The 20,308-nt window shown below is 40.8% G+C and overlaps 1 protein-coding gene across 1 annotated transcript in view; it reads right to left on the minus strand. All coding sequences in view use genetic code 11, as the record gives it.

The window, feature by feature from the left end:
* Nucleotides 1-796: 796 nt before the first annotated feature.
* Nucleotides 797-20,308, minus strand: part of EGR_07340 (Metabotropic glutamate receptor 5) — a gene marked incomplete at both ends in the record, with an annotated part of 20,251 nt that continues 739 nt past the window's right edge. The window contains 15 exons of the mRNA XM_024496589.1: nucleotides 797-877; nucleotides 1,560-1,742; nucleotides 1,935-2,192; nucleotides 2,256-2,438; nucleotides 2,643-2,766; nucleotides 3,111-3,237; nucleotides 3,313-3,379; nucleotides 3,710-3,982; nucleotides 5,625-5,897; nucleotides 6,035-6,209; nucleotides 7,106-7,230; nucleotides 7,298-7,610; nucleotides 11,645-11,990; nucleotides 14,904-15,065; nucleotides 17,390-17,476. Of these exons, the coding sequence (XP_024348968.1) occupies nucleotides 797-877; nucleotides 1,560-1,742; nucleotides 1,935-2,192; nucleotides 2,256-2,438; nucleotides 2,643-2,766; nucleotides 3,111-3,237; nucleotides 3,313-3,379; nucleotides 3,710-3,982; nucleotides 5,625-5,897; nucleotides 6,035-6,209; nucleotides 7,106-7,230; nucleotides 7,298-7,610; nucleotides 11,645-11,990; nucleotides 14,904-15,065; nucleotides 17,390-17,476 (2,777 nt within the window). The remainder of the gene's footprint in view (nucleotides 878-1,559; nucleotides 1,743-1,934; nucleotides 2,193-2,255; nucleotides 2,439-2,642; nucleotides 2,767-3,110; nucleotides 3,238-3,312; nucleotides 3,380-3,709; nucleotides 3,983-5,624; nucleotides 5,898-6,034; nucleotides 6,210-7,105; nucleotides 7,231-7,297; nucleotides 7,611-11,644; nucleotides 11,991-14,903; nucleotides 15,066-17,389; nucleotides 17,477-20,308) is intronic.

A 20,308-nucleotide genomic window follows, 5' to 3' on the forward strand; every position in this document is an offset into this window, starting at 1 on the left:
TCCTGATTGTTTGCTTTCAGGGATAAATTGTTCCATGGAATCGGAACTCAGTTATCCTATATCTCACTGAAGGATGATGTTAGGTAGTAATGTTATATTCTTTCACAACTGATACATTTGGTTTGTTTTTTTTCCTTGTGAAAAGCATACTGTCTTATCCCTTTACCCCATGTAAAAAACGCAGAATTTAATATTTAGGAAGTCCGTTGACCTACGGTGAGATAATTTTGACGATGTAATGGAGATGCACAGTAATTTGTCCACAAAACTTTGACATCCCAACCGTATGTCCCTCTACATTTGACAGGTAGGATTCTCGCAACAAGTTCTTCTACTCAGCAGATAGATTTTGATATATATTGTGTTTCAAAGAACGATTTTAACCTGTAGACACCAATTATAGTAGGCGCGGAGACTACTTATTTAATTACATGCCTTTCAGTCAAGAATGGAAAGTAGCACCTCTAACGTTTAAATGGGTGTCCAATCCCCAACCATGATCAAAAAATACTCTGGTCAGAACGCGGAGTAAGACACGCGGGAGAGGGCAGGTAACCACTTTTATTTTCCTAAACGAACGTAAATAAAAGCAGAAATGACCGCCCGTACAAGCGTCTATCTACGATTCCCGCTTGACTGAGTGTGGTCGATTCACCAATGCGGTCAGACATCAGCCTGAGTAGAAAAAAACGGCTTGACGCTCCTCCCTGACTTGCTTTTCTACTTACGCCCTTACTTTGCGAAAGGTTTTCCCCTAAAATGAAAGGAAAAAAAGTCTTCGAATTACATCGTGGCATCAATGAACGGACGGTTCAGTGTAAAGCCCGGTGACATGATGACATTCGAGCTCATCATCCATTTGAACGGCTGCACCAGGCTAAAATGGAATCTAAATGATTAGGAATTATGGAAAACCTTCCACTAGAAAAGCACCTTTAGAATGCGGATAGAACATATGCTACTCAAACGCTTAATCAGTGCTTACTCATGAGGAATGCAGTGGCTCACCTTATTTATCTTACGTGTATTTTTCGTATAAGTTATGTTTGTCTTTCACTGTTTTTCATCCCGTGTAGTCAAACATTCCGGAGATGGGGATGTTTCGGTCTGGAAAAATCAAATTTTTATTTCAAAGTTTAAAATAAATGGGAATTAACCATGTCGAATGCGGCATTATCCTCGTTTTTTGGGACAGCTAGAATTGAGAGGTCGTGCAAATTTAAATCAAGTGAATCGGTATGACCAATAAACTGAACAAAGAAGAGAATTAACATGTGAAATTATCAGAAGGGCGCCAATTTTCTTTACTTGCATTTCCTTATCAAAATCTCGTTCTAAAAATGCTCTACTCGTAGTTTGAATAATGTACACGTTGAAACGACTTAATATAGCTGTTTTCTTCAAGCGTTATAAAAGCCCAAGCCGATTCCCATACATGAGAGGACGATACAATGTTGGTGTGAGTGGTTGGTTAATCGTACCGGTTTAGCCAATAGCCAAGCAGCATTGTGTAAATGCACTAATCAAATCAAAGAAGCCCACTTCGCCCATCAAACTACCTTTTGTTTCAGCGAAGCATACGAGGTGTTGGGTGGTGCAGATTTGGCCTGAGCATCGAAGAGTTTGGAGGCAAGACGAGTGCCACTTGTGTTGCCGGCGGTTTCTGCGCTATTTGTGTTGTTGCTATCGACGTTTGTGATTGCGTTGGCGGCAGTCGGATGTGGGTGTTGTGAATGAGACTCCTAGTGGAGGAAAAACCATATTAGAACTTGCCGGTAACTGAGTACAAGGTAATTAAACAAGATTGGGAGCCCCAGGAATGATGGTTAGGAAACTGCCACGAGCCTTTTATCTCTTCTCTTTGCATATAAAGCAGCCTTACTTTTAGGAGTAGCTAGGGTGATGAGATGTGCCAAACTCTTATCGCTACTCACCTTTGAATGGACAGCCTTCTTCTCCCTTGGATTACCTTGCAGAATTTTTGATCCTAATTTCACACTGTCCCCATCTCCTATAGTTTTTGAAATGACTGAAGAGCAAACACCAGAGCATTCATTTTTGTCCGCATTTTCTGCCTGGAATTCGTCTTGCCTCTCCTTAGCTACCGTCATTTCACGTACTAGATCCGAAATGACCGTCATAGACTTTTCTTGCACTGTACTGGCTGGTGACTTTTGAAGCGCCTCTGGGACCTGAAGAAAAAGAAGAAATATTTGAGTCGTTTTATCCGTTAGCTGGGTTTGTCACCCTCCTACCTCTATAGAGTCGCCTCTAGCAGCCGTAGCACCAGCTTTCTTGATCGCCTTGATGTCATTCTGGACTTTCACGGGCCGTGGAAGTGGTTGCATTTTGAGTGGTTCGGCAACCTCAAATTCTGGCCAGTCCTCGTAAGACTGCGCACCGACGATGGTGGTTAGGGGAGCAGCTTTCGACTCGTTCTTCAGATGAAAGAGAAAGGCGTAAATAGAGATGTTAAGACGAACCCAAATGAGAGGTAAACTCTTGAAGCTTCAAAGCCTAATCCAACTTACAGAAAAAAATGAAATAGATGCCTCAAGTCATGCCTGACAGTTGACTATAACTCAATCAAAGATCTCTCACAAAAACGACAAAAATAATGTGAATACGACAATCCAATATACCCTCTTTGACATGATAGGTTCCTCCTCCTCCTCCTCCTTGATTTTTGCCTCTGCAACCAAACGAGCCAAGTTTTCCCTAGCTTTCAAAACTGCCAGTTCGCAATCATGGCTTTTTCCAAGGCAGCTACTGAAGGCAGAATATAAGTAGAGTGGTTTCGAAAATCATTGACAGAAGGTATGAATAGTCGCGAATTTAAACACACTTAGTTTAAGGAAAAAGTGTATTATTTAAAAAAAACACTTTCGGAAGCCTCGAAATAAAGGTTAAGTAAGCAAGCAATGAATTGTTTGGGTGAAGATAAACTTGTCCGCACAATTTAACTGTCGACCATTCAATAGCAAACTGAGAGGATCAAGCCTAAATCAACATATAAAACTAAAACACAATTTGACTGAGAGGGCATTACAAAAATCCAAATGATATTTTATTTAAGGCTGCGCACTCCCTTAATGCATAGTCAAATATACCTTTTCGTCAGATCCAAAGTCGGTTCAACGGTTTGTGGACGACAGAACACCTCATTTGATATGCGTGGTTCAACGCTCAAAATCGTTGTTGCTGGACGAGTGGAGGATTTTACATTCCTTTTCGGGGCTTTAAGGATACGCATTTAACCAAATCAAGTAGATTACGAACGGATTTCGTTGCGATGGTGTAAAGTGGGCTTACTGTCGGTTTGAGAAGTGCATCCATCCATTTGATTGGTGGTTTTCAGTTGAGCCTTGATTTTCGTTTCCTGCGAAATAGAGATGAGGGAATGGTACTTGAGTTCGCTGCAAGCTTCAATGGTTTAAGTGAGACGAAAGTTGCCGGAATGACTAGCATTCCTGGAAGTAGTAATGCCATCCTGGCTTATTTTAAACGTACTTTTAAGGTCAAAATGGCTGACTGTTAACGCAACCCCTTGATGGCTATGATGGGCAAATCAGAGCAAAAATTCACTTCGAGTTTCAGCTTCAGCACTAAGGTGGTGAAGTGTGTTCAAAGAGGCGGATGCAATCAGAATTGCGTGTAGATTACGAATATTTCATTATTGGAAGTAGCAAAAAGTCAAAACTCCTCTCACCGTCTTCACCAGATGCGGTGACGGAGTCGGTTGTGGAGGTGGCTGCATCTGTACAGCTGTGGCGTCGGCAGTCCCTCGAGCAGTGGATCGACTCCTGCCACGCTGCGCATGTGCCTCCAGCATCCGTTGCTTCTCCTGCAGATCCGTCTGCAAACCACGCACGGTGGAGGCCAGTGTGGCGCATTTGGCCTGCAGGTCGCGCTGTTGTCGCAATAGGCGTGTGCGCTCGCATCGCTGGTTCTTTTCCAGATTGTGAACATACTTCTCCAGTGCCTAGAGGGCAAGAGGGAGCTTTACAACGCGAGCAAAATAGTCGGCAGTTAGAGAAGTAAACAGAAGTGGGGAGGATAAGGGAAACTATGAGGGGAAGATACCGAAAACGAATGAAAGGCAGAACGCTTTGATGCATGCAAAGAACAAATTTATCGCGAGCCTTACAGACAGGAAAGGCATCGTTACTGCTGTTTTCACATCGAGATAGTTGTTGAATTTATCCAACCCCTGTCGGCTATTGCTAACGAGAGCTGCAACAGAGCGCTTCCTGAATAAAATCCGGTATTCAATTAAGCAAGATTCAATCCACCTTGGGGGCAAACAACAACCGAGAGCATCTGCAGACTATTTCAAAATGATTCCCTTTTCCGTATACATCATTGGAGGGTGGCAAGAACCAAAGGTCATATTACGCTACGCCACTTTTTATGCAAGGTCTTAAGGTCGCAGGTCTGTATTCAAAGTCTTGGGGCAGTTGCTCAATACAGACTTTTCATGTCACTGTTCGATCGCAGTGAACGTTACGTTTTGTGGTCATGCTATCCCGAGTATTTAAAGCCTAAGTTTCACCGATTTGAGCTTAAAGAATGCCATGAATGGGAATGAAGTTCCACGCCTACTTTTGTTAGTACTGTAAAGTAAACAGGTAAATGAAATGGTACCAGACAAAAAAGAGACGAGGGAAGGACCCGCCAAAGGTAACATGGGCCAAATACAAATAATAAGAGATTGTTAAGAGACGAAGAATACTAATGAAATGTGCAGCTGTAAATACAAAGATTTGGGCTAATAAGATTAGCATCAAACATGAACTTAACTGATTTGGTGTATAGGATCAAACTCAAGAAAACGGCATTTAAACCGTTCATCAAATTGGTCTGCTAACAACCTCAGGGCTTGTGGAATAAGGTATAAAGTCGATAGAAGATGATACAATATCAGATTTGTTAAGATTTATATAGACCAAGCAGGTACACTCACTCTTATAAATAATAGTAGCGTCAAAATATTTATCGTCGTCATGTTTATGGGGTTGATTCGGAAATTCCAAACTAATTATTATAACTTACTGCTTAACGCAGTTTCGAGTGAATATTATGGAAGCAGAGTATAGAATATTCCATAATGGTTGGTCTGCATAGAAGCAAATGCATGAATAACGTGTTGAAGGTAAACTGCACCTGAGTCAAGATGGCGGACAACTAGAAAAATTTGTAGTAGGTATCTAGTAATGCCTCGAGAAAAATAAGGCTCCGGAGGCATTAGAGTGTAATTATTTCCTGTTAACCGAGTTTGGATAGGAATAATTAACTAAATATGCGTCATCAAAAGTGTTCTGACTGTGATTTAACAAACCTGGGCTTGTATTTTAAGCATCTCACTAAAATTTGTCAAAACACGGCAAATGAGTTTGAGACGACGACTTAAGATAATTTAAATCATTCCGAAGGAACAAATCGGTCAATGGATAGTACTCGATGTGACAAACTTAATATTTGATAATAAAGGTAAAAAGCAAAAGTAGTCATTAAAAATAAAGAACGACTTGAACACAGTAAGAAGATGAAACAACATCACGTCAGTTTCATAAGAAAATCGGAAGCATCGGAACTTAAAAACGGCACAGAGTCCCAAAACTGACCACTTTGTCCCTCTCAATGGATTCATATTCCTCCCTTAGCTGCTGCAAAGCAGAGACCAGCTCCTCACGTTCCGGCAGATTCTGTTCAAAAGCGAGGTCCCTTAAATGCTGCAGCTCCTCCTCGGCTCTGTAACGAGCACTTTCCGACTCCTGCATAGCCTTATTTGTGCGAACAAAAATATCCTTCAAACGCTTCAGCTGCTCACGATAAACCCTTATTTCCTCCATCTGACTATTCATCAGCATTGGCAGCCTCGCATTCTTTCCGTCTAACTAGATCAAAAGTGTCATTATGATGAAACGCGTATCCACCATGGGATTAATAAATGTAAGAACCGAACTCTTAATTCTCATTAAATTTTAGGCAGAACAGCAATAACGTAAAAAAATAGAGGACCGAATCTGAAAACCTTTTCAATAATGGCAGCTTGAACATGGCCTTGTGCCTTTAGCATACGATTATCTTCCTTTAAGGCACACACTTTGCTCTTAAGGAAATCAAGTTGACACTGTTGGTCATTCAAGACCTCCTGTTTAGCCATAAGTATCTTCTCTAGCAGCTCGTATGACCTCTTTCTTTCACTTCTAAGAGCTGATGAAGCCATGTTTGACGTAAAGGTTTTTCTTTTCCTTCGGCGGATTGGGACTGGTGAAAATGCTGAAGTAAATGTTAGTAGGAAAGCAAACCTGGATTTATTGGTGGAAGTGTCTCGTCAGTACTCAAAGGAGGCATTTGTAAAGCAAAGGAAACTTCTGATACATTTGGCCCCTTCAGATTCATTGCAACACCTACACGGTTAAAAAACCACCAAACCTCGACTCAAGCAGATGGCACAGCATTACAACATAAACGAAAAATTCAAACAATGGGTAACAAAAAAACAAATTTGCCTTGGTAAGGCAGGTAATTAAACCATTTCACGAATTCAAATTATTTGCGCATTGATTTCTTTGTAGTAGACTGTAAAGCTAGAGAGCTTAATGCTGTGCTTTATGAAATGGGACGCATGAAGACAATTACCTCACAAACTTTTGTGATATATGTGATTGATTTACACAAATGTTTTTTGGTTCCGCAGACGAAACGATTATGAAGAGAAAAATTTTGGCCCAAGTGTTTGTTTTGAGCCACAAAACTTTAATATTTTTCGTTAGTATTATATTTAAATACTAATTTTTGTCATTATAATCATCCCACACCCCGGTATCTAACTTCAGTATGAATTGGAACTTAATGGTTTGCCTTTGGTTGTTGGTAAAGGTTGCGCTTTCCATGGCATATCATGGAAAAGTGAATAAGGAATGGGGTTATTGAATGAAAGAGTCCGCATTCCAATAGAGTATAACTGCAACAAAACGTAATCTTGATTGTCATTGAAAGCACAGTTTTGCCTCGCAAACGCATTTACAAATCAGCAATGTTAACCAGTTCAAATGATATGTAAATGTTTCGACGATAGTGGATGTTATGGAACGATTACTCCGATGAGAAGCTTGACAGCCTCTTATTGGATTCCGATCCCGTGGAGAGGTCCTCAGCTTCAGCCAACCCCAGTTCTCCTCCTGGAGGCAGACTCCAGTCAGTTTGGCAGATCGCCTCAGCTTTCTACAAGACGAAAACCAACCGATTAGAACTTGGGTTATTTATCCTTCCTTAGAAGACTTAAATCTACCATCGATGGCCTCATCCGCGGTGGGAATAGATGCTTTTCCCGTCGAATAAATGACTTCCGTTGTCTGTTCTCATCCAAAGAAACTTGGACTGAATCTGAGGACCCTCGACAGGCATCATCAACTTTTCCACCGGGACTGCCATTCGTTATCCTAGGTGAGGAGACTTCTGCCGATGGTGCTGTCAAATCATGCGATGCTTTGGGTTGCATTCCTGGTGGCTGGGATGGTGGGAGCAAGGAGATTTTTCTGTCACTCGCCATTTCCACCACTTCGGTGTAGCCAGAGGACTTTCTGCCTCCCACGGGGTTACCCCTAACAATCAAAAGGTTTGAAGAGAATGGTTAGAGTATAAATCTGTCAATTACAAGGACAACAATGCGTCTGTGTTTTGAAAAACAAATCGCATGCTAAAACAGGATAGTGCTTTTTCAATTGAATAAGGCACCATAGTAAGTTAGCACGTTATTCTCGTGAGGAATTGTAGGACTGCTGCGCTGATTTCGCCTCACACTGCAGTCTCTCATCCTTTCCCTATGATACACAATCTTGCGAACACCTACTCTACAAAACAATGCCTCCAGAAGTTAGGCGGTAATCCAGCCACCACCATCTCCCTCTCTATCCCACTTCTCCAACGCGATCGCATGTTTGTCCACCGACTGGCTCACCTGACCTCACTGTACATACTGTTTCTGAGGCCATTTACCTTACACACATCCCACACTGTCTTTCATCCAGTTGTATCAAGAGGGCAGATAGAACCCAGTTACATTGGTTTGGCCTTAAGCAAGAGAATTAAACCAACCATAATGAAGAAAGCCGTCCACAATCTATAACCCACGGCTTACAATACACCGCACACACACATGAAGGCACTGATGCATAAGCACATACACACACGCACAGGAAGGAGGGATGTAGGTAGGTAAGGAGAGAGAAGTCAGAAGTCAGAACCATTCGCACCATAAAGCATCCACTGATCCATCTAAAGCAGTGTGTTCGTATTAAGTAGGCGAAAGAAGCGAAGAGTAAAATGACTTCTTAAGGGCTTATTTTTATCCTTCAATGCGTGTCTGATTAGTAGAGCCCAGTTGCTTAGCCTCCATTACGACTGCCCTTTCCCAAGTGATGTAACTGAAGTCCGTTTCATCACTTATACTAAACTAAACTGAGTGTTCTCGTCACTGTAATCGCAATATAACTTCAGGCGATGGCGACGTGTAGTTTCTCATGATCGAAAATAAAGGGTCGACTTGAACCTGACGCACCCATGCTTGAATGATGCATTGGCAGCGCCAAACATGCAAACGACTTCGTAGTGGTGCTTTCTGCCAACTCGCCTTTCTCAAATAAGATGCGAATTTCCCAAAGAGCTTTTTTCTTCCTTACGGACAGAGATGAAGTCGGTCCCACAGGGCAATAAATTACATTCTGCATTGACAAAGGGAGAGGACGGAAATCACGCCTGATTTTTCTTTATCTCGTGGCTTACAGAGAAAGCTGTCAAAACCAGAGTTGGAAAACAACCCATCACGTTAAAAAATTTTCATTTTCGAATGTGGGGTTTCAACAACCTCCCGTGATATCAATCACCACTACTGGTTTTGATTGGTCGAACTCCTGCTTAAAAACTATGAAATATAATTATTTTGAGGTCAGGAATATCCTACACCTGCTTTATTGCTTTAAAGTCAACGTATTCTACCTGTGGCAAAACTTGTTGTAACTACTCTGCATAAAGTAGTCAGGAAGGTGGTTCACGTGACCTGTAGCTTGGTTGGTTGGATTAGAAGCGCAGGATGCTACATACATGGAATGCGGTTCGCAGACGTATATTTTAAGCCTTTTTTTTAAATTATGGGTTAAAAACTTCCCTTCTTTGCAGCTGATGAGAAAAGTTCCTGACTTTTTACTAAAACTCTACGTATTGGGCGCACCTATTAGTCCAAAGGTATTAATGGTAAAGTATCGGACGTTGTAACTCCGGATTTTTGTTTCAACCCATGCAATAGGAGTTTACTTTCGCCTTTTCCCCAACCATACGAATGGTATTTTCTTCTTTTGAGTGCCAACAGTCTGCGGTGTAAAGTGTCCATGCTTACCTTGATTAGGGTGCACACGCCTGATCCTCTTGTCCGCACCCATTCGGGCCGGAAGGCAAGTAGTACAATGAAAAAGGATTCATTATCTTCAAAAATCAAGCACTCTGTTGTTACTCAAAAATAGAATAAAATTAGTTGGATGATTCTGAAACGAAAATGAGATTAAGGTTTACGAATTCGGTTTGTTTGGACATTTCAAAGCTGTTAGTAGGGGATCCACGTAACACTGAACAGTGCCACACCTTCACACTTTTCTTTTCCATTTTGCAAAATTAGTCTTGGGATTGAGTCTCAAGAGAGTCAACTAGTCACAGCAGATGGCCTTCTAATACCCCATTCAGTTGAACCCTGCATATTGTGCCGGGGCTCACTTCGAGGCTCCATCGGAATTCATCTCCCTACAATAAATGTGACATCAGACGCGTTTCAGACTGCATTAAAAGCCTCTATCCCAACATCGCTCCATTCTACTGGCCTGGGAGTCGAATTATGACACAAAAATGAGGCAAACTAGTGTGTTAATTTACTGGGTGACATAGAAGCTTGCACCGTTTTCGGTATGACTTGCTACAATGGTTTGCTTTAGGCTGTAGAAAATCGCAACATGTGAGCTAGAACTCGCAGTATAGTTTAATGTGAACAATAAAAAAAAACTTGGATTTCAGTTGCATCGTCTGGGAAAGAAAAGTCGTGACAAGGACTAAGCAACTGCGTTCTGCCAATCTGTCATGCGTTAACAGATTACAATGAACCGCCCAGAGGTCATCGTAATTCTTACTTCCACCATCCACTTTACAACAACGCGCTGTTTCGGATAGTTTACTGAATTAATTGTGGTGACAATGACTCTGACCTCCGACGTTCCAAAAGCAAGACAGTTTGTCATCAATATTTTCCGCTCAATTTACTCACCACCCACGTGACTTACACGTCCAAGGTAAGCATTACTTTATCCCTACAAGATAATGCTTCCTCCCTTCTTTCCCTCTGGAGGTCCATGCGTATTTATGCGTTTGTGTCAACACGTGTTCCTGTTTGCACGTATGTAGGTGTGTGTAGTGGATTGTGGACGGCTTTCTTCATCACAGCTGGTTTGGTTCGCCTGCTCAAAGTCAAACAACTACAACCGCGTTCTGTCGGCTCTCTTGATACAATTGGATGAAAGACAGTATGGGGTGTGGGTAAAGTAAGTGGCCTCAGAAACAGTCGGTACAGTGAGGTCAGGTGAACTAGTCAGTGGACAGATATGCAATCGCGTTGGAGAAGCGGAACAGAGGGGACGATAGTGGTGGCCGGATTATGGCCTGACTTCCAGAGGCGTTGTGTTTTGCAAAGTAGGTGTTCGCAAGATTGTGTAGCATAGAGAAAGGATGAGAGACTGCAGTGCGGGAGAAATCGACACGTGACTTACTTCAAGGAGCTTTCAGCAATCGTCCACTTTCTCGTTATCATACCACGTAAAATTATTGCATAACTCTGTGATTAGTCCACTACCAAATCACTTTCTTTTTATTTTTGCTTAATTACTAAAGTTTGTATGCAGTATATGCGGGTAGGTCAGTCTACTGGACTCTTGCACTTTAGTGTTTGACATAAAATATTGTCCCAATTTGAATACCTCTGAAATTAAAATCCTCTTTATTCTTTTACTCGCTATTGATAAGAAGATTTTGAGTTGCGCAAATGAATTCTACCTTGATGATCTCAGACCCACTATTGGAAATTAGCGTTACACAAAACCCAGTCACCAACTCCCAGAATCCACATTCGTGGGAACCTAAAATGCCTCCCTAATGATGGATAATCCCATTACATTTCCGTGGGTAAAATGTGAAAAATTCGTATTTTATACACAACTAAAACCCTCTTGAAAAGAGCTGCCTTGGCAAAACTCCTCCACCACACTTTGGCTACGGACAGACAGTAATCCACGCTCAAGTGGCCGAAACGTTGGTTAGAACATCAACCACTACTGCCCAGAGGCGCTACTTTTGCAAAATGTCGGAATTTGTTTTAAATTACCTGACAAACTTAAAGTGCTGGTAAAAAAAAATGAACAATCAACTTTCAAATCATGTTTGTCCCACGCCTATGCCATTGCTTTACTCTCAACCAGCCGGTTTTTGATAGAATTCGGTAAAGTTAAATAGCATAGACTGGTAAAAGGCACATATGACTGATGGGAGGATCGAGATGCCACATGTTTCGTTGATGGCCGCGAGTGAGATAAAGCAGACGACTCACTTCTTCCCAAATAACTTCTTTGATTTGTCCTTAGTGTTGACGTTGGTCTGTAGCACTCCCATGTGGCATCGAATATCCTTCGCGGTGGCGAATGACATGCGCGAATTCTTCTCCGGTCGACAGAGGATGATGTAGGTCTTTGGCACAAAGAGCACCATCAGAGCGATCGTGGCGGAGATGCTGATGCAGAGGGTCAGGGTCACCTCAGTCTTGTACCCTGATAGGTAGACCGGAATGATGGAGAGCCAGAGGACACAGGTGGTGTACATAGTGAAGCCGATGAATTTGGCCTCATTGAAGTTATGCGGCAGGTTGCGTGTCTTTATGGCGTAGATGGTGCACATAGCTGAAGGATTTTAAGAAGACTGGCTGCATTTATCCTCCACATAAAGGCTAGATTGTAGTTTTTATGAGGTCCACAACTCATGACTTGACCTCAAACGATTTGGTGCTCTACCAAAAGCCTACCAATTGCGATGTTTTTGATCATCAATTACTTGACTTGGCAAAGAGTCCTCCGTGTTCTTTTAGGGGCGTTAATTAATCTACCGATTTAACTATTTTTTAACAATTGTGAAATTGTTTGCAGATGAAAAGTTAAGACGTCAATCGACTTATTTCAATAAAAAATTGAGAACATATTCAACCTTGGGGATTGCATTTGGATGGCACACTTCGTTTAAAGGTCAAAGGTCAGCTATCAGAACGCCCTTTGAAATGATCCCAAAAAACTACGACATGAAAACCTTTCATGATCTGATCTGACATTTGGCATACTGAGACTCAACTTCTCACCTAAGATTTACTTAACACCAAGCTGGAGTTATTCTATGCTCTTAATATTTAATGTGAGGCGCTTGAATGAACAGTTTCAATTAGCCTTTAAACTTCATCAAATGATTTGGGCAAAAAATAATTTACGCGATGGAAAGTTTTGTGTTTTTCTAAAATCTGAGATCTTGAGGGCATTAAGAGGCTAAATATTTTGGAATATTTCATATAGCGGTGCTCAACATCTACAATGCCTCAGATGGTATATTTGTTTGTGCCAGTTTCGCCTGAACAAAAGCTTAAAATTTCACAAAATTGATGCTACTCTAGACAATGAGCAACACATTGCACTGCTCTGACTATTTGCTTAACTCTTCGTTTTGGTCACGGGAACACTTAGGGCTCCGACTTTGAACTTCTGCTAGATGGAATGGCTTTCGACAATGCATATTTTTTTTCCGCTGTTATGTCTCCTTTCGACTTCAGGAAAGACTTGGGGTGCTGCACGTACATTCGCTTCCAGTAAAATTATACCTGGTAGTGAAAGAGATTCAGCTTTTTCAGCTGACTTTGTTTATAGAATTAAGAGAGGAACATGCCTTAGAAGTTTCAGATTTTGAGGAAAAACATTTTCCTTACAAAAATTCAGAGATTAAGTGCAAACATCTCTGTCTTCCAAGGCAGGCTCATTTGCGTTTAAACGTACTCCGGTTTTGCGATATCCCTAAAGCCTGATAAGCAAGGTTTAATGTCGAAATCACAAAAAATCTAACCTTTCAGTGCTGCTGACCATTTCATTGTGGATTTTTAATAATTTGACGTCCGTTCATCTGGCGCCTTAACTAGCCAGTCGCTTCAGTCTCCGTGGTTAGCATTCCTGTTTTGACAGCAGAGCTTTTCAGTACTTCTTTATTTTGACTACGAAATTTTCCACATTACTATGGCTTATCACGACATGAGAGAAGGCTCGTGAATCTACATTGGCCGCATGAGCAAGCAAACCCGCTCAAATTAAGTAAATATTCGTATTCTTTTAACGGATTATCAAGTCTTACTGTTAAAAAAATTAAGAAAATTGCTTCAGATGGCTGAATCATTAGAGAAACAGCAGAAGAGCTATTGAAGGATCGAGAGCATAACCACTTTTGACAGTCACCCGATCACATGCTTTGCATGAAGGCAAGAAACAAATGGATCAAAATCTTGCTGCACGATTTAAAAAGTCCAGTATTGAGGTGCCTACGGTACTTACATGATCTACGAATCACGTGAACAAATGGCAGTCCTTTCGCGACTCTCGTACTTAACCCCGTCCCAGATCAACAGCTGGGCAAAGGGACGGAGAAGAACAGATGTAAATCACTAGTGCCTTGGGGCTCCGTTTGATTACGTTCCCATTCACTATGTCTAGGTTAAGGCAAATCTTCCTACAAAGAAAGGTTTCTGTAGGAAATGCGCTCGTTTAAGGGTGTCATCCAGTCAGTTGTCAAAGCTCCAATACAACAAAATCGACAAAGTGTGTCATTGGCGGTGGGACCAAGAGTCCTCACCTCTCAGTGAAATTTTTATGGCGACCATTTCTGACCTGTAGGTGGTTTACTAGGCATTAACTGCATGGGGATGATCGAGGTGGAGGACTGACGCTCGAGAAGGAATGAGAATATGTAACGGTTTCATATTTAATGGACTTGGCATTCAGCTACGTAGGTCTTAGGTCTCAGGCATTTCAACTTCCCTTTTGGTGGCGTGGCTGAAGGTCACGCCTATAGCCTCCCGTCCCTTCTTCTTCCGTTTAGGTATGGTTTACTTGGAAAGTGAAGAAGATCCGGTGAACAAAAGCATCACCTTCACATGCATCTGGGCCCTAACATAATTTTCTTAAGGATATACCTAAAAACGTTTTTAGTGGTGTTGAAATGTGCTCCATGTTCTGTACTCCTCCACAAAGAATAAAACTAATGCATGACTTTTAGTAAAAAGCGCAGATGCTGTTTTCCCGTACTTTAACTTTGTCGCTTTTAACTTCTATTACTTTTGTTCTAGCAAGAAATATGAGTGGTTTATGTGGTAAATATGAAGCAAAATTGGAAATCTTCAGTCACATCTCTTCTGCACTTGTGTCAGCTTAACTTAAATTCAAAAAACGCCATCAGAATAATAAAATAAACATCGAACAATTCACCAAAATAAAACTCCATTAAACAGTAACTCTACTTACTTATTTTCAGCATTTGAAAAAAATTCTATTTGCAAAATGTAAAAGCACCACTTCAGTTATGCACTATTTATTCCATGGTCTATTGTTTGGATAGGAGATAACGCCTTCTTTGATAGCACTATATGCTGGCATGGACTTCATTCAAAAGATAACAACTCGGGTCTCATGCAAGCTAAGCCGCACATCAAGTAACCACAATCTTGCTCAAAATAAAACTCGCTGAAGGGGTCCATTTGGCAACTAAAGGAGGTGTTGACTGCATAAACTGACCTATGAGAAAGATGGGAAACCCAAGCGGGATTATATTTCCGCGTTGACTGGTGTTGCAGCACAAACGAGCTCGAATGAGGTCCTTGGAGAATCGTAGCTCCGTGCCCGGTGCTTCGATGATCAACATCGTTGTTATCACTGCGACCTCGACGGCAATTAGCACTAACAAGAGAAGCCGGAACGCACTGTAACAGAATGACATTCGAGCCCTACTTTGTAGTTGTCCACAATTCTAACCCCATATCTCTTTGAAATACCGAATGCGGAGTCATACGAAACCGCTTTCAAGGTTACACAGATTTTGATGACCAAGAGTAACAGCCTATTTCCTTTGTTCATCGGTAAGCATGGTTGGTTATACCCATGTAACTGTTTCGTAGAGCATAAACACCTATAATTTATTCCATTGTTCTATTAGGAGTACAGACACAACGAGGGACTTTTATTTATTCGTCTGTGCTGTCAGGGATCAAAGGGATGACGGTGTCAAATAGCACAGGAGATGGGTAAAGCGTCAAGTAAATTTAAACTGGTAGAACTTGTCAAGAAATTATGCCACCTCTAGATTTCGGCTAACAATACATTTATAAAAATTGTTTTAAGCTACCGCTAAAACAATGAGATTTGTCGAGGCCTGTCAGAGGATTTCATCTTTATTCAGTAATCATAGTAGGTACCATTGACATTTCTGGTGAATCTATAAATGCCAAAGATATCTCTTTGATCCTACCGTACATGGAGCTGCTTCTTTTCGTTCTAAGAAATCGCAAAGCCTTTCTTCTTAGGTAACTTTCTTGGTAGTGTAAAGTCTTTGGCGTTTCTTTTCGAGACTGCGAGGTGAACAAAGGAAGCAAGTGTTTAAGTCCCTGAGCCTATGCTTCTTTGTCAGTTGTCAGGCTAGTCCTCTAGCGCACCCACACATACACGGGTGAATGTAAGGTTTTAAATCCTCTTAAAAGGTAAGAAAACACTTCCTTGACTTCCTTGCTGTATTTTATCTTTATTTACATGGTTTCTAGAGTCACTTGTAATGATATTCCATCGTTCCTCCTGATTGCAAACGCAGCGATGGAGACACTCATTCTTAATCTGAGCACAGAAGACAATGATAGTGGGCTTATGCTAACACCGCACCTTTTGCTCAGCAAAGTCAGCACGTGGAAGACTGACGTTCCTTCACACTGAGGCGAGTCTCGGACGCATTTACCCCAAGATTAGTATAACACAGTTTACAAGGACTACGCTTAAAATAAGCAAAAAAACCTTAAAAAAATTTTTGCTACTTCAAATAGGTTTAATTGGTTTGATTGCATGATCTTGAGTAAGCAGAAATCTTAATATACAATAGATAATATTTTTTTCTGTTAACGTTATGGCTTGGGAATTACAGGAGAGCTCAATGATTCCCATGACTTTAAATTCATCAAAAAATACATATTTTTGAAAGTCTTCACTAAAGCATTCTCCGAAGTAAATGCATTTTAGCTGTACAACGAAGAAATCCTCATCCATTTCTACTTAAAAGTAGTAATCGAATCAACAGGGAGAGAAAAGTTACTGGGAGCACCAAATAATTAAGAGATAAATTTACAAATTTGGTGCTATTATTCTTCATTTTCTTTGTTTACGATCGAGCAATTAATCAAATAGAATTATAGACGTACCATTGAAGGCGCAAAGTACTCCTCTTTTCCACAAAAATATGCAGGTATTTTCTCCTATATCATTAGCAATTACAATTTTTCGAGTGAATAAGACACTCCATTTTTTACTTGGCAATTGCGGACTTGAAGGTAAAATTGCACTCGCAAAGGTCAAGCAGTACCGTTGAAATAAAATGAGATATTCAAGTTGAAGAAGCTGGGGCAATCCCTACACTGACGGTAGAGATTTTTACAAATTGAAAAAGCAAATTTGTGAGAGAATTATGGTGATTTATCAGTATAAACCAACATTTCAATTGAAGTAGCAACTTTCATTATGCCACTGCGTGGTACTCCACCTTAAAAGAAGACCATTCGTTCCAACAATACATTTTAAAAAAGCCAGGGTTTTAAGAACAAATTATCAACAAAAAAAGTTCTGTTTTTTGAAGAAGACCCAAAAGTGAGTGCTCATCCATGTGGCTAAAGTTGTGGACTAATTCCCCTAGAAAACAAGTGAGGTAGTTATAATACTCGAAAGACGCCCCATACTAAAGTGGGTCATATCGCATGAGTTGCGATGGGGAAAAAGGCATTCTTGGGGCTCAAAGGATAATTTTGATACAATTATTCACCGACGTGGAGAGGCGGAAATCTAACTCCTTGCTAAATGGGGCCCCCCCTTAGACAGTTGTCCATTTATTTTAGTAAATTATTTGCAAGACTATTTTTCCATTCCTTATCATTTATACCGTAGTAAAGTTTACTGGTAATAATGGGCCCATGGGGAGGTATCTGTCCCTATCCTAATATTGTGTGACGGCAGGGACGGAACTACCCTACCGACATACTTTTTATCCACCAAATTGGCGTAGGGGAGACCGCCCTCTCCTCCTCGCTGGGGCGGTTCACGTTTGATGTTGCCATCGCCTCATCAAAGTGAGATTACTGTTGTTTAGACAAAAAGTTTTAAAACCTTTTTAGTTCCCTCTAGCTTACAATAAACAAAGGCGTGGTATTTTCAGCAATCCTACCATATTCAGAACAAAATACAAAATATAAATTATACTATACTGTCACATATTTGGATAAGGAGTCCGGAAGGAAATTGATGCCTTCTAAGGCTGACAATTTGTCAAGAGTTTAGGACAGGACACTACTCCAATTGCGTGTTTAAATATAAAGAAATTGAAGGAAACATGTTGGGCACAAATGCGAGCATCTAGAAATTTGCATAAAACGATTTTACTTGTAGGAGATTGAGAATAATCATACCAAGTATTCGCTAAATAATCATAGTCGCTTGATCATAAAGCGAATTTAAATGAAAAAAATTGTAAATGCGCGAAATAGCTTTATTTTTGGAGAACCTTGCACTCCGGAATGCGGCAGCAATATTGGCCCTTTATATAACTACGTGGTAAAATTTGTCTCAAGGGAGAACTATTTTACTCCATTTTCTGTCCAATAATTGCTGGCTGTGAAATAAATTTATTTATGAGAAAAGTAGATTGAACATATTGGGATGAAATTTAAAACCTAAGATAAATACTCGCCAGTCTAAGTATTTCGAGCACTTTTTCGAAACTTAAAAGAATTTCTGTCACGTTGTGGTACTTTGCCTCAATGAAACGATTCGTTGTACGATATTTTAGGAAACGATAGAAAATGTCCTTTAAAAAGTGCCTATTTGGCTTGAGTTAACCACCACTTCTGCATGCAAATTAACCGAAAACTAAGTCATTTTTATACAAATCACAACGAAAATAATGACTCCAGATGCGCTTTGGGCGATTGCGATAAATGATTGTATGATATAAATCGAGGCAACAGAAAAAGTACGCTACTCGCTGAATGAAATTGTAAAGAGACAAAATTCTGCCAAAAAATCCTTGTTTAGAGAATGCAAATAGCAATTACGAAATAAAAGTGAGAAAGCTGATGTGCAAGCACATTGGAGCACAGTTGGGGGCGCGGTTTCTTGTCGAATAAGAGCGACTTTATTGAATGCCAACGGAAAGAACGAGTATTTTGCCTACAAGACTGTGCAGTTAGCGAGGACACAACTATCACAATCTTAAATTAGGCTGGAAATCAAGTTATCAAGTACACTTTGTGCTGAAGCCAACGAAGGTGAAGCGTGTCTCATAGTAGCTTTTGATTCTGTGTACATCAAGTAGAAATAGGTCGTGAAATTGGTAGGCAAGTCCCTACAAGTTCATCTACATTCGTATGCGTGTCCGTCAACCCCCTGTGTAGAACCGCTGTCTTGGGGTACATTCAAAAGTTCAGAACTGGCCACAGTGGTGTTGCACATGCAAATATCCAAATACCTATGACCACGACTATGTAGAATGCAAAATATCGCAGAAATTGGTTAAAATTTGGACACCATAATCTGTTTTACATAGTTTAAAAGGAAAAAGTTATAACTTAGCAGTCGTTATTTTCTTAAAAACTTACCTTTGATTTTGTGCATGTCATTTTGAAGTGCATACTTTAGCTTATTACAAGCCGATTAGGATTTGCTGCAAATGGATACCCCTTATGAAAATGTTTTACGACTTCTAAAGACAGCTTCTGAACAAAAAGGTGATGCAGACGTCATTCAAGTATCCACGTCTCACGGATATTCGCTCAATTGTCGAATGAATTGCTTCCGGACGGTTAACTGCCATTGAATAAGGCAATGCTTTCTAAGAGTACAATTTAGACAACCCTCTTTGGATTCTGCCACCACAGTGGACAAGTGACAGCGATACAAAAATTTGGTGAATTCTACCGCCCAAGTTTGATTGAACACATAAACTGCCATGAATGGATAAAGGCCTCCGCAAATCTATGATAAAAACCACCAAAACGGCAGAAAAATACTCCCTTTCTGACATTACAGAAGCTTCTCTCTAGAAGCCGAAACCTTTTTTTTTGTCTAACTCCCAAACCTTTTAAAACGTTTCTCGGTCAGCGCTTCAGTTGAGTTCTCTTGACCAATCAATGCACGTGCTCACACTCAGTGATCCGAGTCTGCACAGGTCATCAAAACTAAGGACCTCCCTTCTAAAGTGCGCTGCCTCGATTTTCTCATTAGGGTCGTGATAGTGCTCATGTTCACACACCTTCGCTTGCACGTCAAACGGCTACTGCGGACATAGCACTTCGTCTCATTTCCCTTCGTCTCCGGAAGGTATCCTTTTAAGTTATTATCACCTTTTCTTGGCGTTTAATTATTCCACACAAAACGGAGTAGAAAGCTAGTGGCAGTGAGAAGTAGAGCATCGGCTGGTTTAATCTGGTTAATGGTTTCCTTAAAACCTTTATACCCAGGTGCCGCAAAACAGTACCCGCTAATGAGTCACGTGGACCTGACGCCTCTCCAGGTGATAGGCGCAGATTTGATTATAACATCGTCAGTGAACTTTGGAAGAATTGCATGAAATAAACACATTTTTTTGACAAACATTCGCACCAAAGGTGATCAGCACAATGAAGACCATTTACCAGAGATTTCCTAGATCCTTTACCCTCTGGCGCCTCCAGACATGAATCGGGCACTGTAGATGTAGCTAACATTCAAAAAGTAGCCATTTAATAAGGACAAAGATGTACGCGAATAAATTGGTTTGTTCCTAGAAGGACCGTATCAGAGTCCCAAAAGTGCATTGACACCACAAAAATCGGGTTTACGTCTATACAATTCGGGATAATCTCATAATTTCCGTCCCTTACTATCGGATACCTTAAGGCTGGGGCTAATTTTTTTCT

Source organism: Echinococcus granulosus (assembly GCF_000524195.1).
Source record: "Echinococcus granulosus chromosome Unknown EG_S00075, whole genome shotgun sequence".
NCBI lineage: Eukaryota > Metazoa > Platyhelminthes > Cestoda > Cyclophyllidea > Taeniidae > Echinococcus > Echinococcus granulosus.